The sequence below is a fragment of the Acipenser ruthenus genome, chromosome 37 (genome assembly GCF_902713425.1).
Source record: "Acipenser ruthenus chromosome 37, fAciRut3.2 maternal haplotype, whole genome shotgun sequence".
Lineage (NCBI taxonomy): Eukaryota > Metazoa > Chordata > Actinopteri > Acipenseriformes > Acipenseridae > Acipenser > Acipenser ruthenus.
The window spans coordinates 5966969-5989410 of record NC_081225.1 but is presented as its reverse complement, the minus strand read 5'-3'; the positions used below and the strand labels follow the sequence as shown (position 1 = coordinate 5989410).

Genomic DNA, 22442 nt, shown 5'->3' with positions numbered 1-22442 from the left:
ATACGATTCGGTGCCTTTTATTTACAAATGAACCCCTACAGTATAATGTTTAAAATGATAATTGGACAGTACTTTTACTGTATGTACTGTAACACGTTTTTAAATTGGTCAGTTTGTGTCATGCCTTTATTTTTGCAGTATTAGATTTGACAGTACCTCTGTAAACCAGCACACTATGATCCGGCACAATGTTCCAGTCCCAAACGATACCGGATTAGACAGGTTTTACTGCATAACTGTCATAGATTTGAATATAGAAAGGCTACATGGACAAGCAAGCAGGTCTGACACATAGTAAGAGCTCGGTTGGCAGGTGTTTATGTACTGTTCACAAGTTGCTAAAGTGACTTTTATTATCGCAGCTTATTCAGTATTATATGGCAAGAGAAATCTCTGCGCTGTCACTTTTATTGAGATTCCAAATCCTAGTATCCTTAAATCCTTGGCTCCTCTATAAAGAAACTGTGGCAGATCTAGCCTATGTTACATATATATATAGGGAGGGGTAGAACTTAAGAGAATCTCCTGAACTCAGGTGAATACACCTCAAGCTTATAAGATATGTGCGTTACAGACATTATGCACTGAAATATTATTCCTGAATGTGTCACTTACCGCAGTACCCAACCATTGCACAGTTGATTGTGATACAATCTGATTGGCACTGTGGTAATAGCCTTGCATTTGTTGCTGCCACAGTACTGTTATTATAATAGTAGCAGTTAAAAGTGTTTTGAAGGGTATGAAGCTTGTGATAAAAGACGTGTTCTGTTCACAGCTGACGGCCCTGGGATGCTTCATGAGGGTTGGCGCTCACAGCCAATAGGATGGGGCTAGGCAGTTTGCGGTGTTATGAGAAAAACATTTCTAGGCTGTTTTTACTGATGGTTCAATGCTGCCCTCTGGTGGTACAATAAAGGAACTTAATTATGATAACATAACGATCAGTCTAATTTGTTGTTACTGCAGCTAGAACATGAGATTATATATTGTAATAACTTCTTTGAAGAGAAAGGAGATGACTGTATTTATTTTATGCATGTATGTATTTATAATAATGCTTTATTGAGCATTTGAGAATGTACAACAGTGAATGGAATAGAATACAATGGTGCTTACAGGTACCGTGCAAGTGCTGTGACAGTATACTTGGGAAAGAAGAATACTGTAGGTTAGGAACATAAGAACAAGAACGTTTACAAACGAGAGGAAGCCATTCGGCCCAGCGTGCTTGTTTTGTTGTTAGTAGCTTATTGATCCCAGAATCTCATCAAGCAGCTTCTTGAAGGATCCCAGGGTGTCAGCTTCAATAACATTGCTGAGGAGTTGGTTGAAGACTCCCACAACTCTCTGTGTAAAAAGTGCCTCCTATTTTATGTTCTGAATGCCCCTTTATCTAATCTCCATTTGTGACCCCTGGTCCTTGTTTCTTTTTTCAGGTCGACAAAGTCCCTTGGTACGATATTGTCAATACCTTTTAGAATTTTGAATGCTTGAATCAGATCGCTGCATAGTCGTCTTTGTTCAAGACTGAATAGATTCAATTCCATTAGCCTGTCTGCATATGACATGCCTTTTAAACTCAGAATAATTCTGGTCACTCTTCTTTGCACTCTTTCTAGAGCAACGTGACCAGAACTGAACACAATATTCTAGATGAAGTCTTACTAATGCATTGTAAAGTTTTAATATTACTTCCCTCGATTTAAATTCAACACTTTTCACTATATATATCCAAGCATTTTGTTACCCTTTTTTATAACTTCCCCTCATTGTCAAGATGAAGACATTTCTGAGTCAACATAAACTCCGAGGTCATTTTCATAGATTCCTTGTTCAATTTCAGTACCTCCCATACAAAATTTATAATGGACATTTTTACAATATTTATTATAGTTTCCATGAGTTTACATATAATAGAAGTCAGGCTTATTGGTCTGTGGAAGGTTAGTACAACTTACAAAGAACTGAAATAAAACACCTTCGCGTATTATTTGTTATGATTTCTATAAGATAGTTTGTGATATAAAAAGAGCATTGTTTCATATTGGTACGACTGGTCCATTGTCAGATTTTCACCTTCTGTTTACGGTCGCTAATCGGCACTAGTCACAGTATCGAGTGTGACGTCAGCAGCATTGTAATTTGAAAAGATAAATAAAGCTCCTTGGTTTCCGCCGGGCGCGGTGGCGCACGCCTGTAATCCCAGCTACCGGGAGGCTGAGGCTGGAGGATTGCTTGAGCTCAGGGGCTCTGAGCTGCAGTGGGCTATGCCGAGCGGGTGTCCGCACTAAGCTCGGTATCGATATGGTGCTCGCGGGGGAGCCCGGGACCACCAGGTCGCTTAAAGAGGGGTGAACCGGCCCAGGTCGGAAACGGAGCAGGTCAAAGCCCCCGTGCCGCTCAGTAGTGGGATCGCGCCCGTGAATAGACACGGCAGTGCAGCCTGAGTAATACAGTGGGACCCAGTCTTTTGCTGTATTTATATTATTCAAGCGTTTTGTAATATATCATATATTGTCTTTGCACTATTAACCACAAAGCAGAAATAAAATAAAGAAGAACCGGAAAGGCATTTTCACTGCATCCTTCCTAACAGTGCAGAACGTACAAAATATAATGTTAGTACAGAGTTTCCAACAGATGTCGCTGTTTACAAGCATAAACATATTACTTGAAGTTACATTATTTTATTTAATAGATTCAGCTCACCGGGTAATATTTCAGAGGTGGCCACAGAACAATTGATGTATAAGTCAGTTTCATATTGTACATTAATAAAGACAAGGTATAATATTTCAAAGTGCGCTGATTGATCAGGTTACATTGGTGAAATAGTCTGAGATTCAGGCTCATGCACCATAATAGGAGCATTGGAGCCAATATGGCGGAACAAGGATGCAGTTTCATAAAAAAAAAATCTATAAATAGCAAGGTTCTTGTGGTTTCATCGTTGTTTCCAGTGGGGAATCATTAAAAAGTTGCACATCCTGTCCAAGTCATGTGTAGTAATCTTGCTGCATGATAAACACGTTTAAATGTATGTTATTTACGTGAAACATACTGACGCCGCATAACAGCTAAGACACTGAGGTAAACAATTTGTGCTTTCTAATGATTTTACTTGTAGAACATGTGTGCCACTAATTTATTACGCTAGAACTAGCTCGCTGGTCTAACGTGTTGTGTTGTGTAAAAAAATAAAAAAAAAATACTCGTACGTTGATGCTCAAACCGATGTTTTTATTTTAATGATGTGTCTAACCCTTTAAAAAACACACACACTACAACTTCTTATTAGACGCTGTGACTTTTAGTACGGCCACATGCGCACAGTTCACTGCATTGAACTACATCCAGAAACATTGCAACACATATTGCAGAAATGTTGCAGTATTTAAAGGAATGTTTACAGCTATTAGGTGATCGTCAAGTTGTAATTACGATGACGTTAAATATTAATTAATGTCGGTATTTTATGCCAAGGCTTTTGAGAAATATGAACTGTTAACAACTGTGGCACTAATATATATATATATATATATATATATATATATATATATATATATATATATATATATATGTTTATTTGCTTATTTGATTTTTGTTTTGACGTTTCATTTACCTTTTCATTTTTAAATGTAATGTTACATTTCTACATGTACTGTAACTAATGCAAAACCCCTTCTGTATGTTGCAGATTACTGCTTAACAATGGATCTGCCTGAAATACTGAACAGGCTCCAAATCTCAGGTGAGACAGAAGCCCCAAGTCCCAGCCTGCTCCCGGGACCCCCTGTGGCCACAGTTTTATCCCAGATTCAGGAGTTACTCCAAGCCGGGAAGTCCTCCAAAACCAAAGAAGATATTCTACAGGACGTCATGCGCTTATTCGAAACCGCAGATAGCCTTTGGCTTTTCTCCAGCTGCTGCCACAGTGAAGGTCCTGACTTGGGTAAAGTGTACGTGGGTTTTACTGGCACGCTTGTCCAGTATGCTGCACTTCCACACTGTGAGACAGACAGCGGGGAGTTGTGTGAGAGCTGGTATAGCTCAGTCCCTGGAAAGGCTTGCACTGTGGCTGGCGTGCTTCTCCGGCTGGTGAGGAGGCTTGGAGCCTCTAATGTTGTACTGCCCTGCGGAAGCACAGCAGCTCCTGTAAGGTCGCTTGTACGCAAGCTGCTGCCCCCTGTCTTTGTGTTTTCTGCTGCACACGTGCAGGGTCTTCCCTGGACCGATGCGCAGTCAGAGCTTGCTGCACGGGAGCTCCTGGCTGCTTCAGTGCAGACTGCGGGCTGTGAGACTCTAACTGAACTGCTTTGTGGAAAGACAAGCGGTGACGATGAAGGGATTTTGGGGCCTGTCTTGGAACTCCTGAAGCCAGAGATGCAGAAGTGAGTAGGACTTATTTTTAAAGGTTCTTTGTTTTGGAAGTAACTTGTGTTTTGTTTAGTTTTCCTGTGATTTTTTGTTTCAAATGGAAAGTTTCATGTGAAACCACACGGTGGTAATTGAACCAAAATATATTCAGACAGTTGCCGTTTCTAATTTTCATTTCCTATTCCAGCAAGAAATTGCTTCTGAAAGTACATCATGAGTGAGGTGGGGAACAATATCACTGTTGCACAGGCTTTGGTACAAATTCTTCATTTATGGGCTTCAGTGCACAGGCAGGGTTCTCCCCAAGCATTTTCAGCAGGGTGGGCTGCCCCACTTGCAAGCACGGTGAAAAATAAATCTCGGAACCACATGACAGCTCTGAGACAACTCCCCGCTGTCTGTCTCACAGTGTGCTGCTGTGTTACATCTTGACACTGCATTTAATCAATCAGAGTTGAAGGCGGGGGGAGGGGGGTAGAAATGGCTTTTTTTACAGCAAGGAATTGGGTGGTATGATGTGCAAGCTCTGGCAGAAACACAAACAAGATCGCAAAGGATCAGGGGGTAAATGGAGCAGTGTAGCCTGGGTATGAATCAGGGTGGATTATTATTCAATTTCTTATTATTATTCAAATTATTTGTCTTATTATAAATTTAAGGTAAGGCCATTTTATTTTGCTGTTTAAAAGTGCTCCCGGCTATACAGAATTCCCAGACAGGATAACACTAATATCCTTTCCCACTACAAAGAGGACTTGAAACTCACACTAGCCCTGCACCCAGCCCCTGGTTTCAGAACTTTCTTCCTTTAGGTATATTATTGAAATGATGCCAGGATTTTAAATAATTAGGCCCCTGGTGAATCTGTAAGTTCTTCATGCAGCTATAAAGAAGGAAGAATTTATCAAACTCATGACTGATTTAAATGTACTTAATTCAGGGTAGTTGTGAAAACCAGGATTGTTTATTTACAAAATAAAAATAAAAAGATCCTGTTTGCTACGAAAGAACTTCAGTTCCACTTGCATGTGTTTCCAGGATTTAAAGATTCAATTTGGTTCAGTTAGAGGATTCTCTATTCTCAACATTCTTTCAGAGAGACCTGGAAGCTGAACCAAGCCACCAAGCACGTGTTCTCGTGGACCCTGATTCAGGTGAGCCGGCCCTGGCTCTGCTCTTACCTGGACTGGGTCTTTCCCCCGTCGCTGCTCATCTCTGACGACTACCGCACTGAGAACAAGGTCCTGGGGGTGCACTGCCTGCACCACATCGTCCTCAATGTCGTGAGTTCAAACTTCACCACCACCAGTGCCATCTACCTACGGGGGTCATTTTCAAGCAAACAAACCCTTAGCTGATTCGGGCAGCAAATTTGGGGTGCATTTTTGCTGTCGGCAGACTCCCTCTTCAAAACTCAGGAAGCATAAGAGCCCTTGTGTTTAAGCAATGCTATGCATTAGTCTTAGATAAATCTTCTTAAATTGATTGAAAAACTGCACTTATTTGAGCAATCTTAGCGTTATGTTATGTTGTTGGTTACTTGATGTTTTACTAAGCTTACAACAATGCACTTGACCTTTCCTTCATGTGCAGTAGTTATTAGGGCCCTGTGGTCCTAGACTGCAAGTGTCCATACAGTTAGAGTAGGGCTGTCAGTTAAGCCTCAAAATAGCAATCGATTATTTGGCCACACAAAATATAATCGTTTGAGTAAATATCGATGATTGTACCGTACATGTTCAGTGCACTCCTCTTCCTGCGGCGTTGTTATTTTAATATCAGTGCTGTTTAGTAAAAGCTTGTGCACAACAATTGAATGCGAGGGGTAATCACGCCTTGGTAGCGTCAAGAGAAGAAAAAAAACAACAACATTCACAAGCCTAAAGCAAGTTTAACATACTACAGGAGTGTTACTAAAATATTTATTCCAAACAGATTACAGTACTTGTATGTAGTCTATATAAACTAGACACGAGTTTATGAAAAACATTTTTTTTTTTTTTTATTCAGCGACAGCTGCAGCATCACGCATTGCATCTTGTTAATACTGTACCACCTAACCTTCACTATCTGTGAAACACACTGCGGAAATCCCTGCCAATAATAATAATAATAATAATAATAATAATGTACAACGCAGCACGCTTTTTTGTGTGTTTGTTTATATAGTGAAAATACAGAGGGGCGTGCTTACAAAGCATTTTCAAAACTGATTCGCTGGTAGGATGGGACCAGCAAATCAGAAGCTTGTTAACACAAGCAGAAAAAGAAGAGCACGCCCACTGCTTGTCTGGCAGAAATACTGTAAATAGCAAGGCAGGGCGTTCGGTGCAGTGTCGTTGATAAACTTAAATAACGTTATTATGCGTGTTACAAAAATGTAATTATTGAATCGATTATCCAGTATCTATATCGATGTATATAATGAGGAATGGAATCGATCAAAGAATCGATTTTCGATTTAATTGCAGCAGCCGTAAGTTATAGTCACTGTGTCATCCTTTATCACCAATGGCGTACATCAATAACTTTTCACAGAGTAAACAGTTCCAGAACTCAATTGAAAAGTTATTAGAATTACAGAACAACATGTTATTGGCATTTTGATCAGTAGCTAATAATTTTAGCTAAACACCTTAAAGTTAAGAATTGTCATTTTTTTGTACGGTCCCCTTGCCTTTGTATGATGTTTGTAATCCTCATGAGAACAATTGCAAACATCATATAGATGTGAGGGAATAGTGAGTAAAAACAAAAACAATACAGTATCCTTTTACTGAGCTACTACTGTAGAGGTTCTATTGGGAGGCGTTTCAGTTTTAAAGCAATGTTTTAAAGCAAACTAACTTTGTAGCCTTTCCTAATAAGAGTGCTTTAATGAGCACATGAGTGATTTCCACCTTTGTTTCAGCCTGCAGCTGCTCTGCGGCAGTTCAACAGAGCCCAGGTGCTGTATCACGCACTCTTCAACCACCTCTACACACCGGAGGCACAGCTCATACAGGTACAGCAGGCATGTGTGGCTACCATTCGCCGTGCACAATGCAATCCTTTTAATAAGTAATATGACCCCAGTGAATTTCACTGTCTTTTTCTGTGGCGTTGACAAACACGGCCATTAGCCAAACTGGTTTTCTTAATAGGGTCCATCCAGGATTGATACCCCCTCATTGTTCACAGTGAGGATCACATCCAATATAACAGAGCAGTGCTGCCCAAACCCAGTCCTGGAGAGCCCCTATCCAGCAGGTTTTATAGGTAACCTTTAATCATCAATTTCTTAACACCTGGAACAATTTCACTGTGATCAATTAAGCAGGTGATTTATTAAATTCATTTATTAAAGTCATTTTGAGATCATTTGGTACAAAAAATGAACTACCCTTTTCAGCCCTCAATGGCCTGGATTACATGCTGGGAAAATGTCATGACTTATCTGTCTACTGTCATGACTTATTTAAGGCGGTACAGCTGAATTATTTTAGATAATTTTGGTTTGTTTAATTTAACAATTCCTGCTTTGAAACTTCATGTTGTATTTGATTTTTGTATAATGTATTACATTTGTATTCAAACATAAACCAAAACTAACTAAAATTGTAATCCAGACCGTACCACCTTAAATAAGTCATGACAGTAAACAAGTCATGACATTTTCCCAGTATGTAAACTGGCCCAATGACCAGAGTTCCCTTAATTGAACAAGTTACTTGCTTAATTGATCAGTAACATCCATGTGTTCCCAGTCTTTAGAAATTAGCAATTTAGGGTGACCTACAAAACTTCCTGGATAGGGGCTCTCCAGGACTGTGTTTGGGCAGCACTGTAATAGACTGTCTTTAATATTAAATTGCCTCTCTGCCCCACCCCAGGCTGTTCTTCCCTGTCTCTTAGACCTGCTCTCTGTGCTAGAAAAGCCCCCCCAGAAAGCAGGGGATCCAAGGAAAGCCACCCGCTATGATGAGGTCCTGAGGCTGGTTCTGACTCACATGGAGATGGAGCACAAGATCCCCCTGCGGAGGGTCTACGCCAGGAACATCCCGCCCTTCATAGACAGGTGAGCAGCAGAACTAACCCTAACCCAGCCCAAACCCTAACCCAGCCTAAACCCTAACCCAGAGCTAACCCTAACCTAGCCCAAACCCTAACCCAGAGCTAACCCTAACCCAGCACTAACCCTAACCCAGCCGAAACCCATCCCAAACCCTATCCCAGCCCAAACCCTATCCCAGCCTAAACCCTATCCCAGCCCAAACCCTGACCCAGAGCTAACCCTAACCTAGCCCAAACCCTAACCCTAACCCAACCTAAACCCTAACCCAGCCTAAACCCTAACCCAGCCCAAACCCTAACCCAGAGCTAACCCTAACCCAGCCCAAACCCTAACCCAGAGCTAACCCTAACCTAGCCTAAACCCTAACCCAGAGCTAACCCTAACCCAGCCCAAACCCTAACCCAGCCCAAACCCTAACCCAGCCCAAACCCTAACCCAGCCCAAACCCTATCCCAGCCTAAACCCTATCCCAGCCCAAACCCTAACCCAGAGCTAACCCTAACCCAGAGCTAACCCTAACCCAGCCCTAACCCTAACCCAGCCCAAACCCAGCCCAAACCCTATCCCAGCCCAAACCGTAACCCAGCCCAAACCCTAACACCCTGTCCTTCATAGAGAGGTGAGCAGCAGAACTAACCCTGACCTCCCACTCTTCATAGAGTGAACAGCAGAACTAACCCTAACCCACCCTTCATAGAGAGGTGAAAACTACAGTTGCACATTTACTTTATATTAAGCCTGCTGCTGTTTGCTCTCAAGGTGTATCAACCCCTAATTAGCATTGCAATTCAATAAAAATGTGTGAAATACTGTGAATTCAGGAATTTTAAACACATTAATTAGCTTAAATGCAGTTGGATGCATGTTCACGAAGATCACTATATAAATGAAATCAGCATGGTATTGTATAATATTGCATCTCGGTCAGCTTACTCTCTGGCTTACCCTGGGCAGGTCACTGCGCGAGTCTTGGAGATCATCGGAGGCCGGAGACCGACTGACTCAGCCAGTCTAAATGAAATGAATAGTGCGCTTTATTAACAGAATAAAACCACAATAATACAGGGTTGTAGTCAGCACTGCAGGGCCTGTCCCTGTGACTAGGGCCCTCCGTGTAGTACACTCCAATGGCTGCACAGTCCAGCAGTACCTCTCCCTACCGCAGCTGGGGACTCGGAGAACGCGGACACTCCCGCGCCGGGTTTTTACAGCAGGGCTCCGTCCCGCCAAAAAAATGTAACAATTTAAGACTGAGGAGGGAGAGCTTGGAGTTTTCAACACAAAAACACAACCAATAGATAAATCGACAATACAAACACAGGAGACTATTCAAAAACACTAGACCCCTCTAGTATGACAATATCAAGGTGATTTTGATACACAAATCCTCTATTTATTTATAAATCAGTGCAGATTTGTTGCATCCATTATGAAACTGAGAATGACTATATGGTTTCACATTTTGAAAATGTATTTTTCGTTGCAGCATTAAGCTAAAATAATCAGAGGACCCATTTATATTTCTATGTTCTTCTAAATACTCTCCACATGTTTGTTACAATTATATATTTAACAATATCACTGTTCACACTTGCCAGACTGGGAATTTTGATTGTTCGTCATCTGAAACGGCTGGAGAGGGTGATTGTGGGATACCTGGAAGTTTATGACGGACCAGAGGAAGTGGCAAGACTTTACACACTGCAGGCTCTAGAAAACACAATACAACATGCCTGGCCTAGGTACAGAACAACTATGTGTGATTGTAAATATTGGGAAAATATATTATTGCACTGCATGTGTAATTCTCAGGAAAAACATTGAGTTGAGGGACTTTTACTAGAAAAAAAAGATTCTGATCAAGTGCACGAAAGAGTGAAGTTTTTAGTGTAAAACTCAACAGGATTGTGGGACACCGGAACTTTAAAAGAGGCAGCTTTGACAACTGGCTACTTTTATCTTCCATTTACAAATGGCTAAAGTTTTGGTTCCAGATGCTTTTTAATCCTACCATTGCAATTCTTTCTGTACAGAATGGCTTCCAGGTTGGATGTGCTTGTGAAGTCCCTGTTGAGGCTGATTTACGATGTGTGCACAGACTGCAGCCCCACCCCACAGGCAGTGAAAGAGGACCTGCTGCAGCGAGCAGCGCACTGTCTCATTCTGCTGCACCGCTGCTGCGACCACGAGCTGCAGGTATCAGCTACCTTACACAGACACACAGGATAAATGTGCATGCAGCGCTCCAGATGAGCTGCGTCCCTGCCGGTGTTACGCATTAGAAAATCCGAGATACGCACTCAATTTAAATTTAATGCGTACAAATACGCAGACCAATTTTGCTGCTCAGCTTGTCTGCCTCCCCTCCCGTCTCCCACTAACAACTACATCTCCCAGAATACAATGTCTTCAGTAACTAGGAAACTACACCAGACAAACCAACCCAACAAACATGATCTAATCTCTGGCTAGCCCTGTTGTCTTTGCAGCCAATCACAGTAAGAATAAGGAACATTTCAAGTTACACAGGTTGAAGTCCAGCTACAAATCCAACTGGAACCATCATCAGGCAACCACTAAAAAAAGGTGCCTATAATATTAAACAAATTGTTTTATAACTTATTAATGCATTTCCTTATTTATCTGTATGGATTTATACAGAAGTTAATATGTTCACTGAGTTCAAGAATGTAATGTTAAAATGTAAGTTATTTTTCTGTGCTTATATATATATATATATATATATATATATATATATATATATATATATATATATATATATATAATCATATTGGCAGTGGTCAATAAATGCCTACCCCATTATCATTAAAGATTGTACAGTATTTATCAAGATTACTCATGACTTCAAGGTAATGTTGCATTTTACTCGCTCAAAAATTTGTGGTTAAGTTACTCCCATACCCAAAACCTTATGTGGAGCACTGTGTGCACATCTACAAAAACTCATTGAAACTTGCTGTCATATTTAGTGCTTATGCAAAGTTTGTTGTCCATGCGGACATCGGGACGAGCTTGAGATTCTTTGCCCTACTGTGCAGCTGCACTGCACCACACCGTTTAAAACTGACATAGTTCAGGTTTATAAACCCATGTTGAAAATCCCACATCTAATAGTATTAGTTTAACAAAAAACAAAACAAGCAAGTTCCTTACAGCTCCTAACTGCACTCATTGGTGGTTTAAAGTAACAGTATACACAGGGCTGATCGATGGAAGAACATGTTCACCAGTAACAATAAATTATCATTTAGTGTGAACTTGAGTGTGGGGGCACTGCAGCTTTAATAAGAGATGTTTCTCTTTTCAGACGGTTCTTGCAGGAGTTCACAGCACCTGCCCTGAAGCAAGAGTGTTGGAATGCATTGAGAAAATTCAGCAGGATGTTCGAAGACAAGAAGCAAATGTGGAATGGTCTAACTGAACTGTAATGTGAATTAATGTCTAACCCAGTAGACAGAATGTCATTTCTGTGAAATGGAAACAACTGTAATTGCACTTAAAAATATCTGCTCAGTGATGTACAGTAGCATGTGTATCTCGAGTGCGGAGGACTTGTAACACAAATATTGTTGACCTGATCAACAAAATAAAAATGCTTTGACAGAATGTGTTTCATTTTTGCAGTTATCAGCCTGCCATTTCTATTCTGTGCAAACTGTCTAATAAACAGGGTACTTCTGTATAGATCCTAACCAAAGCTTTACAAATGCAGGGCAGCATCTCAGAACAAATTCCCATGCAAAGCTTCATGAAAATCTGAGTGGAGCCATGCAGCATCTTCTTATTTTTCATTTTATCAGGTTTCCAATTAAACTCCAGAACTCATACATAAGTTAAATCTCGACTATGACTAATTCTGATTCTAGAACTACAGCATCTATGTGAATGCAACATGCAGGAGCTTTACCACTCTCTCCCCGTCGGGGAATGACAAAATAAGATGATACTGATCACAGTGTTGGTATTCTATGTGCACACACAGACATGAGGGTTTATCAATTGTTTCCAAAAATCAATCATTCATGTTAACAGGAAAATTCACATCAGCTCTGTTTCGTTTACTCGGACACCCGCATGCAAAAATGAACTAACCAGTCCAACTTATTTTAGGGTTACAAAAACAGAATGTTTTGGATAAATGAAAATATAAACCATCGTAACACATTTATGACTGTTCACTTTTCACAATATGGGATCTCAATTATGAGTGGGATGTATGAATATACCAAAATATTTTCAGATAAAGAAGTGTGTTTTATTTAGTCACCTTCGGAAACAGGGAGCCTTCCACATGCTGGGGAACCGAAGACAGAAAACCAGTACTGAAATAACGAGCTCAGTGTGAACCTGAACACATCTGTAGCACCTTTTTGCAATTTATTTTTTTTTAACTGCTATGGTTTTGGAAAATAACTTGGTTGTTAATAACATCTTAAATGAAGCAATCAGCAAAAATAGACATTGCACAATAATTGTTATTGCTAAGATTTAGCAAAAGAAACGCCAAGTTTTTTTTTCAAGGTCGACATGTAAATAATACATGCAACTAAACAGGTGCAGCCCACTCTGAAAGTTTTCATACTGGTACTGTGTCGACAGAACAAAAATTATAAAAGGGCTTGAATACCAAATGAAAAAAAAGCAGAGGCTGGCCGCATTATTAAATGAGTATGATGTAATTCTACCATGGAGTCTAAGAGCCCAGTGATATCCTGTGGGTCCGGGAGGCAGTGTGACTGGATACACAGGACAGGATGTGCACACAGTGCATTATGAAGCTTTCTCTTTGGCAGGCGGTTCAGTCTCTTTCTCGTATTCGATCTCCACGTACGCTCGCTTCTTCCTGATCCCTCCTTTCAGAGGTGCCTTGCCCTTGGACTTCTTGCCCTTTGCAGACTCGCCCTCCATCTCCACTTCCTCCTCGCTCGCAATCTCCATTTCAGACTCCTCATCGCTGGATTTCTCCTCCTCTTCATCACTGCTGCCCTTCAGTTTATTCATTTCCTGAAAGAAACGTTGTTTTCAGTTTGGAATGCCTGGCCACTGAGAATACACCCTACCCATCACTCAGCCACATATGTTTCATGCACTCCATAGAGTTTATACATATTTATTTATCTTATTTTTTATTAAAAACAAAGAAACAACCTGTAAAGACAGTTTCTCCCAGTTTAGTTTTCAATACATAAACCCAAAACAGAAAACATTACCTTAATACCAGCAAACTGGTGAGCAGAAATAAATATTAAAAATATACACTAAAATCTCAACAATAGAAACATAAGTAGGCAGCATACAGTACAAAAATACAATAAACATGCTGTCATAATACTACCAAAAGACACACAAACAGTGTCCTGTCAGTTATTACCTTAAACTTCAACTGCTTTTGATATAGGTGTTTCTCCAGTATCAAACCAGACCCAGTTTTATTAAGATAATGATGTTTCTTTTTACCTCAAAATCACTTAGGTCGCTCTCATCTACATCGTCATCTTCCACAAACTCCCTCTGCCCAACATCCTGCAGAGAAGAGGGGAGAGTCAGAACGTGCTGTAAAACAGTACCTTCCGAAGAGCTCTTCAGGGTGTATGTGCTCGACGAGAAACACATTTATGAAATAGTTAAAGAAATGGATCTTAACATTTCAGTATGCCTATCCCCCTCCCAAGAAATGTGTTTTCTAAATATTAAAAAAACATTTCTTCATTCACATTTAGAACATTTTATAACAATGTTATATAGATCCAGTTTTGCAGTCACTCGGCTCATAAGTAAGGCTACGATTTTGGCACGGTCATTTTCAGTAAATTTCACGGGCGAGGTGCGGCAAAAAAACAAGAATTCGCGGAAAGGTCACCAAATACATGTAGTTTTAGCTACATCAACATACAAAAGAGCTTTCAAATAGTACAAATAGTACACAGAAACCAATAATATAAAGACTGTTGCTTTTGACTACTGCCAAGTTTAAATGTTACAAAACTTACAGTACACACTTCAGACTCGAGGGTCTCTGATACTGTGCAACAAGTAGGACTTGCAGTCTTAACAGATCGTCAAACCTTTCACTTGTCATTCTAAAATACCTAAAATATCTCTCACTGTCACATACCAACATCTGTCTAATTAATGTCTGAAATTCCCCCTTTCGGGTTCTCTCTTGGTTGAGAGGATGGATGTACCAACGACGTCGCTTTTGAGGTACAAACTTACTCAGCACATCTAATTAAATGTCAAATGTATCCAATTTCGTGAATGTAGTATAAAGTATGAACAGCAGCTGCAACCACTCTGCGCAGTCCAAAGAACCGAGACACGATGCGTCCCTCATACAGCAATCAGTGAAGCTGCACAGCTTTTATACCTGTCTGCGACTGATGTATCGCATTCATAAGAACATAAGAAAGTTTACAAACGAGAGGAGGCCATTCAGCCCATCTTGCTCGTTTGGTTGTTAGTAGCTTATTGAACCCAGAATCTCATCAAGCAGCTTCTTGAAGGATCCCAGGGTTTCAGCTTCAACAACATTACTGGGGAGTTGGTTCCAGACCCTCACAATTCTCTGTGTAAAAAAGTGCCTCCTATTTTCTGTTCTGAATGCCCCTTTATCTAATCTCCATTTGTGACCCCTGGTCCTTGTTTCTTTTTTCAGGTCAAAAAAGTCTCCTGGGTCGACATTGTCTATACCTTTTAGGATTTTGAATGCTTGAATCAGATCACCGCGTAGTCTTCTTTGTTCAAGACTGAATAGATTCAATTCTTTTAGCCTGTCTGCATACGACATGCCTTTTAAACCCGGGATAATTCTGGTTGCTCTTCTTTGCACTCTTTCTAGAGCAGCAATATCCTTTTTGTAACGAGGTGACCAGAACTGAACACAATATTCTAGGTGAGGTCTTACTAATGCATTGTAAAGTTTTAACATTACTTCCCTTGATTTAAATTCAACACTTCTCACAATATATCCAAGCATCTTCTTGGCCTTTTTTATAGCTTCCCCACATTGTCTAGATGAAGACATTTCTAAGTCAACATAAACTCCTAGGTCTTTCATAGTTCCCTTCTTCAATTTCAGTATCTCCCAAATGATATTTATAATGCACATTTTTATTGCCTGCATGCAATACTTTACACTTTTCTCTATTAAATTTCATTTGCTGAAGTATATCTCTTTCATACTTCAGCTGCGACAGAAGTATGAACCAGGCTTTAGTTGTCCACGATTTTGAAAGAAACAGCATGTTGTAAAGAAAGCCTGTAGACAGACAGGCGCGGCACGCAAGGCATTTTGCCGCCTGTATCGCTGCCATTGCTTTAATATGGAGATGGACAGATCAGCGCGGCACGATACCTTCCTGTAGCCAATCTGATACTGTGTCCCAGGCTTAAGTCGGTTAACTTCTGTTCTCCGATGCATTTGTTCTTCTGTCTTTACAGAAAACGGTTCACTCACACTTTGTTGTATTTTAGCTGTCATGCTTGCTCGCTCATCTGTCTCATTCGCTGACCTACATCACTCCACCTAAATGCCGTGTGCATACGCAACCAAACAATTTACAGATACTCGCAGACTTGGATTTTCAGTGCATGACATTCTGCATTGTTTAAAAGAAATAAAGGAAGCCCCTAATCAAATGTGTTTTTACATCCATTTCCAAGATTTCACGGACTTTATTCAAATTTCCGATTTCTGTGACAAAATCACAGCCTTACTCATAAGCCTTTATAAGCTTTTAATATTACTAACATATATTGGCAAAAGAACACCACATCCTAAATTATCATGGCAATCTATCCCAAGGATTATTTAAATTATGCTATTCTAAATGCAGTTTTTAAAAATAACAAAATATAAACAACTATGATTACTGTGTGCCAGACACGGCATAAAATGCCAAACCATCAGTTATCTTTATTGCAGTTGTTAGTTTTGTTATTTGGTACTTTTAATGAAGTGTTGATTTGATTATTCCCACACTTGGTGGCAGTACTGGATTCTCACACTCACCTCATCATCCTCCTCCTCTTCTTCCTCAGATGAATCTGTTTCAATGTCTGCGTCCTGCTGCTCCAAGGCCTTGTCGAATGCATGGCTTGGGAAATTGTAGATATCTCCATACTGAAACCCACAAAACAAACACAATGTCACGCCCGCTGATTAGCTACAGGCAACATGAACCTCACTGCACTGCACCGCAGCTCTGGTGATTAGAACAAATGAAAGGACTGGAGAGCCGTCAGCCAAACTTCAAATACACAATACTTCACTTGACAGCACGGGCAACTGCCATAACCATGTAGCATGATGTGAAACCAAAACAGAAAATATCGAAACAAAATCCAAAAATGAGAAAAACAGGGTTACAAGGGTGTCCTTATTGTGTCCTGTTTGAATGCAAGGTGCTGTCCTTACCGTGCCCTGTTTCAATCGCTCAAGCAGTTCCTTCTCAATCGCATTGTCCAGCTGAGCTGCAATAAGAGCCTTTTCCTAAAACAACAGAGAAATACCAACAAGTAGTATTGAATACATAATATACCAGCATGTGGTATTGAATACACAATATAATCTCTAAAATGGCAACAATTAGTCCAGTGGTACAGTTATGAAACAGATAATACATTACTTAAGAACATTCCCTTTATTCCAACCTATACCTAAATAATACAAAAATCACAATCATCATCATCATACATACCTCTCTTCTTTTCTCTCTTCTTTCCACTTTCCTGCTCAGAGGAACAATTTTTCTCCTAGAAAAGGACATATGCCAATACATTAGGTTCTATTGTGCACTTTGATTTTTAGCTATGGCCACAAGTTTTGCATCACCTAGAATTTTAGGATTGAGACATAGGACTACAAAATGACATCGCAAAAGTCTACTGGAAGCCATAATAGTAGTACAGTATTTCATGTTAGATTTCAAAATGTCACATTTTTCAATTTGTCCGTTTTTCGTTAAGTATATGGAAAACTACAAAGCGGTGTGTAATTCAATATGTTAACGTAACATTATTCAGCAGGTTAACATTCTACTTTATGAAGCAAAATGTGTTAATTCTATAGGGCAATGCAAGACTTTTGGCCATAGCTGTAGATATATTTCAAATTTCAAAGCCTGAAGAAAAGGCATCTAGACAAAACATGTGTCACTGAAGTTTCTTTTAGTATTCCTACATTCAGCACTATCGAGTTTGTAAATGCAATGGAAGCAGGTCGTTGTCGTACTCACTGTCGTTTCAGGGTGAGCTTGCGGATTCGGATGAGGTACTGTGTGATCTTGGTGAAGCGCTGTTTACACTTGTGTCTGAGGAAGCGAGGCCAGTAGATGAGATTTATATCTATCTGTTCCAAAGCCTTCTCGTAATTCTTGCTCAGCTTTACCTAGAAAGGGAAAACAGTATGTGTAGCCACACTGTGGTTAGACCACTAAACGAGCACTAAAATGGTATTCATCATTTTGTGTGTCTTGATTATTTATTGTAATTCTGGTCACCTAAAATGAAAGCATAAGCACCCTTTTTACTGAGATGTAATGTTCCTTTCTCGAACTTCATTTGCTTTCTTTTGCAATAATCTCAGAGCTGCAAAGGGATGGGCTTTGAAGAAGGTTGTGAGAACTGAATTTATTTAGCCTAGATCAAACAAGAATTAAGGATGGACTTAATGGAGTCTTGAAAAATGTATCAAGAGCTGACAAAGTTAACCCCAGCCATTTAAACGCAGAACAAATATTAGGACCAGAGGACACAGTTCGAAATTAAGTGGAGACAGACTTAGGACAGAGCGTAAGAGACACTTCTTTACACAGTGGTAAGGGTATTAGGGTTTTAACAGAAACATTTACTTGTACTTCTAATTAAGACATTATAGTGCCAGTGTAGGAACAGCATCAAAACTTACCCTTTCCCACATTCTTGCTGGAAAAGCAGCTCTTTCTATGACCTTCATATATAAGAAGCACTGGCCTGGAAATAAAACATGTTTAAAAACGATTAACACAATCCCATGTGTATACTACACTGCAGCATCTGAATAGTGTAATGAATGTAATCAATACATGACGGTGAAACTACCAAACGAAGATCTTCAATGCTTTGCTAGTAGAGTATTCCAAGTTACCTGGGAATTTTTGCATTTCAACCCCAAATTCCAAGTCAATGCCATTATAAATTTACAAACAATACCACATCTGACCATTTTGCAGACTCCCTAAACTGATATATGTGTGTAATATCTTACAAAAAAATAAAGATTTCATATGAGCAGTTGTGAGAGATGCACATGTTATAGCAAACATATATGTGCTTTTAAAGAAGGTGTATCTGGTATGATCCTAAGCTCTCAGTTCCCATGCCTGACTCTCAGCCAGTCTGTTCCACTTGCTCTTCAGGTTATTTCACCGGGTGTCTGAGTTCTATGCATGTCAATCATAAGGGGAAAAAGCTGGAGGGTTACTGACAGGAAAGAAGGCAATGAAGGGGTGGAAAACCAGAGCAGGTGAAATACACAGATAGTCTATTATACTCTCACTTCATTGAAGAAATGCATGCAAACTGGGACAGGATGCAGGTACGACTCCTATTGCATAGCAGTTTCGCACATTCCAGGTTTTACTATTAGCTTAATTATCAGTGTATAGGTAGCAAGCTCAGGAATGTCTTAATAAACTCATAGTAAAATCTGGAATGGATCAAACTGCTATACAGTGGGAGTCTTATTTCCATCCCAGTGAGAGCTTTGCATAACCTTGAATGGTACCAAATGGTATCAAATGAAGACACGTGTTTGCTGTAACATGCTTCTTTGAAAGCTGATGGAGGTGCAGAACAGGTAGTACATATGGAATGATGTATTTAGCTCGAATCCCTGGACAGTTCATTATATAAGAAGTGCCAGCAGCAGTGCTTACCTTTCTCCTCTTTGATTGTGGCATACTGGCTGTTAGCCAGGGGACACGATGATCGGTTACACAGGCCTGTGATGTTGTATTCATTCCGACAAAAGTTCTGATTTTTTGTTCTAAAATGAGGAAAATAATAATTAAGAACTTGGATTATCATGTTGCCTATAAATATATAATTAATATTATTTGTTTTATTGCTTTTGTATTCTTTATATCATTAATGTTTATTTGATAATTAATTAATTACGTTATACTCAAGACTTGTTACCATTTGGCTCCATCACCACTGATGTTTGTCTACATAGTTTTTACATATTTTTTGTAAATTAATATCAGTGTTAATTTTTATTATTGTGGCTTCAGTAGATCTATATGAATTGAAATAGTCTAATCAATAGATTAGAATTCAATAATTAACAATATGATGTATTCCTGCCATTATCGTTGCTATTTTTCTGTAACTTGTCCTATAATTCAACTATATAATAGTATTTAGCAATACATTCCCTCTAATGTCTATCAACATATTAACATATTAATTGGTCTGGGTACATGTTGTTTTGTCTTTAATTGAACCCCTGTTGTTTTGTCTTTAATTGAATTAAGATCTTAAATACTCCGGTGTTCTCCATTCGGGAGCACGGAGGATGGTCACGTGACCAAAACGTTTGCACTGAGCACTTTTCGCACCAGATCAATTTTTTTACCTGTTATGATGACAGTTTTTCCATCTTCAAATAGCAGTGTACGGATCATTTTGGAATTTTAATTATTTTTTATTATTTGTTTATTTAGCAGAGACTAGGGTGTGTGAACTATGCATCAGCTGCAGAGTCACTTATAACTACGTCTCATCCGAAAGACGGCGCACAAGGAGGTTAAGTGACTTGCTCAGGGTCACACAATGAGTCAGTGGCTGAGGTGGGATTTGAACCGGGGACCTCCTGGTTACAAGCCCTTTTCTTTAACCACTGGACCACACAGCCTTAAAGACTTAAAAACAATACACACCCTGAATACTCCAAACTGACATTAACATCACAGTCACATATCTTCTGGAATTTCAAACATTCTGATTCTTGTAATTTTGAAGAAATACTACCGTTGTGTCCCTACAGCTAATAACATGTATATGATATAAACGAACAGGACTGTTAACGAATTTCATTTCTCACGCGGGTCGGTCGCTGTAGCTTTACACAAGTCTAATCAGACAGGTACACTTACTTGACTTTGAACGAGCAGAACTGTCTGTTTCCAACGATATCCCAGATGACCTGCAGAACAGTGACACGGCATCAGAGATGTAAACAGCTTGATTGAAACAATACCAAATTATAAAATAAATACAACATCACTTTCAACATTGAATCGTCTGGCAAACAAAGACCTCAAACGTATACAAAAAGAATAATTCCCGTTTGATTTGTGGTAAACAAACACTTTTTTCCCTCGTGTGCTTACGTTTGCTACTCATGCATTAGTTCATCATTTTACCAATACAGATCAAATCTAACATTCAAAATCAAATACCAAAAACTCAGGCAGCCACATTACTACGAGTCACCGCGAATCTGTGCGTAAACCGGCACTATTAAGAAGTTAGCAGCATTTGCTTTCCAAGCTTACAATTTAATACCCGCGAGTTTTTAAAACATGTGTTAAGCGGCTAAGTCGCTAAAAACACAGAAGAATTATAATTATATTAACTAAGTCTGTAGCCCGACTAAACTTAACGTGTTAACACCACTCGCACTCAAACCGGTACTTACATCGTCGTGCTGCATTTTCTTGGTCTATGCGAAAAGATAGATATATATATAAATAAGATGTCGTGAAGTTGATTCGGTGTATTTCAATATCGTGAATTTGATCAGTACAGTGTTTGAAAAAGCTTCCTAACTTTCTGCTCTGAATTTCTACACGTGTAATCAGGAGGCAGCCATGTTGGTTAGGGCACATAATCTCGTGAGAGTTCAACAAAGGGACTCACATCTCGCGCTACCTGAGACTGGAGAAAAACGAGAACGCGAGAAGAAATAGCAGAACGTCTTTAGGCTGAGATTCACGTGTGTTAATAAATAGATTTTAGAATGTTCCATACACGAGCGTTAATGTAACCAACAGTATTTCTATTTTATTACAGAACCCCCCCCCCCGGTTGAATTTTGTATTGCACTAACCTCGTCGTCCAACAGATGGCGTGTGTTTATTATGCATTAAAACCGAAGCCCGTTCTCTCTCTTTTTTGTGTCAGACTTTTACTGTATAAATAAAAGCGTTTCTAATGCATTGCAATATACAGTCATTTGGTGTGAGTTTGTCAACACGAATGCAATACTAACACATAAACATCATCATCATCATCATCATCATCATCATCATCATCATCATCATCATCATCATCATCATAATAATAATAATAATAATAATAATAATAATAATAATAATAATAATAATAATAATATCTTTATTTTTATATAGCGCCTTTCATAGTGGATCACCATCAGAGGTAGGCTGTGAACGGTTGGACACGTTATATTAAAACTACGTGAAGTGTATATCTCTCGTATCTATAAACCGACATTTCCCATTAAGTTAGAATACAGTTATATATCAATTTATTACAGAAGTACATACATAGAACTACACAAGAAACTGAAGAATGGTGTACGCCTACTGATTGAATAAAGCGTGTTTCTCATTATCTAGCCCTCAATCAATACAATAAAAAAAAAACAATAGTATAACCGGTATGACACTTAAAAGCACAGACAAATAATAAACTTATGGTCACAGGCAATAACTAGTGAATGTCAATTCATAAGAAAAAACAAACTTCCTCTATCTTTTTTTACAATACTCGTCCCATGGTTCAGAATCAGAAGGGTGCTGTGCCAGTCGTAACAAGATTAGAAGGCGGCACACGTCACGCAGCAATCACGTGATTAACCCATTCATCACTTCACTGAACCAGAAGGATCGACATGTGAGCGTCACGCCAACGTTACCCAACTACGACTGTCACTTTTCAAGTGGCGGTGACCGGATTTGAATTTTATTATAATAAGTTCAGA

At 39.4% G+C, this 22442-nt stretch overlaps 2 protein-coding genes and 1 non-coding gene across 3 annotated transcripts; 1 reads left to right on the top strand and 2 right to left on the bottom strand.

Annotated features, from left to right (window-relative positions):
* The first annotated feature begins 2945 nt into the window (after nucleotides 1-2945).
* Nucleotides 2946-12055, top strand: LOC117397921 (TELO2-interacting protein 2-like). The gene is made up of 8 exons (XM_034917770.2): nucleotides 2946-3093; nucleotides 3701-4394; nucleotides 5477-5663; nucleotides 7292-7384; nucleotides 8253-8437; nucleotides 10033-10176; nucleotides 10468-10630; nucleotides 11763-12055. Exons 2-8 carry the CDS (start codon nucleotides 3715-3717, stop codon nucleotides 11874-11876), a joined length of 1566 nt encoding a protein of 521 aa, XP_034773661.2. The 5' UTR covers nucleotides 2946-3093; nucleotides 3701-3714; the 3' UTR covers nucleotides 11877-12055.
* A 633-nt stretch (nucleotides 12056-12688) lies between these two features.
* On the bottom strand, nucleotides 12689-21367 carry LOC117397860 (protein MAK16 homolog). Its single transcript, XM_059008540.1, has 10 exons — nucleotides 21138-21367; nucleotides 20593-20642; nucleotides 19372-19481; nucleotides 18363-18427; nucleotides 17692-17843; nucleotides 17155-17209; nucleotides 16872-16946; nucleotides 16467-16577; nucleotides 13913-13978; nucleotides 12689-13459 (listed from the first exon to the last, which is right to left on the bottom strand). The coding sequence occupies exons 1-10, from the start codon at nucleotides 21150-21152 to the stop codon at nucleotides 13226-13228; spliced, it is 933 nt and encodes a 310-aa protein (XP_058864523.1). The 5' UTR covers nucleotides 21153-21367; the 3' UTR covers nucleotides 12689-13225.
* Nucleotides 21368-22244: 877 nt separating this feature from the next.
* Nucleotides 22245-22348, bottom strand: LOC117397982 (small nucleolar RNA U13). Its single transcript, XR_004543844.3, has one exon. It is a non-coding gene; the product is annotated as a small nucleolar RNA U13 (small nucleolar RNA).
* Between the last annotated feature and the right edge of the window lie 94 nt (nucleotides 22349-22442).

Coding starts and splice junctions, on each gene's coding strand:
- LOC117397860 (XM_059008540.1), bottom strand. Junction 19,482..20,592: donor TTCTGCTCGTTCAAAGTCAA/GTAAGTGTACCT, acceptor TCCTCATTTTAG/AACAAAAAATCAGAACTTTT. Junction 17,210..17,691: donor AAGCTCACCCTGAAACGACA/GTGAGTACGACA, acceptor GTCCTTTTCTAG/GAGAAAAATTGTTCCTCTGA.
- LOC117397921 (XM_034917770.2), top strand. CDS start 3,715: ATGGATCTGCCTGAAATACTGAACAGGCTCCAAATCTCAGGTGAGACA. Junction 5,664..7,291: donor ACCACATCGTCCTCAATGTC/GTGAGTTCAAAC, acceptor CCTTTGTTTCAG/CCTGCAGCTGCTCTGCGGCA. Junction 10,177..10,467: donor ATACAACATGCCTGGCCTAG/GTACAGAACAAC, acceptor CTTTCTGTACAG/AATGGCTTCCAGGTTGGATG.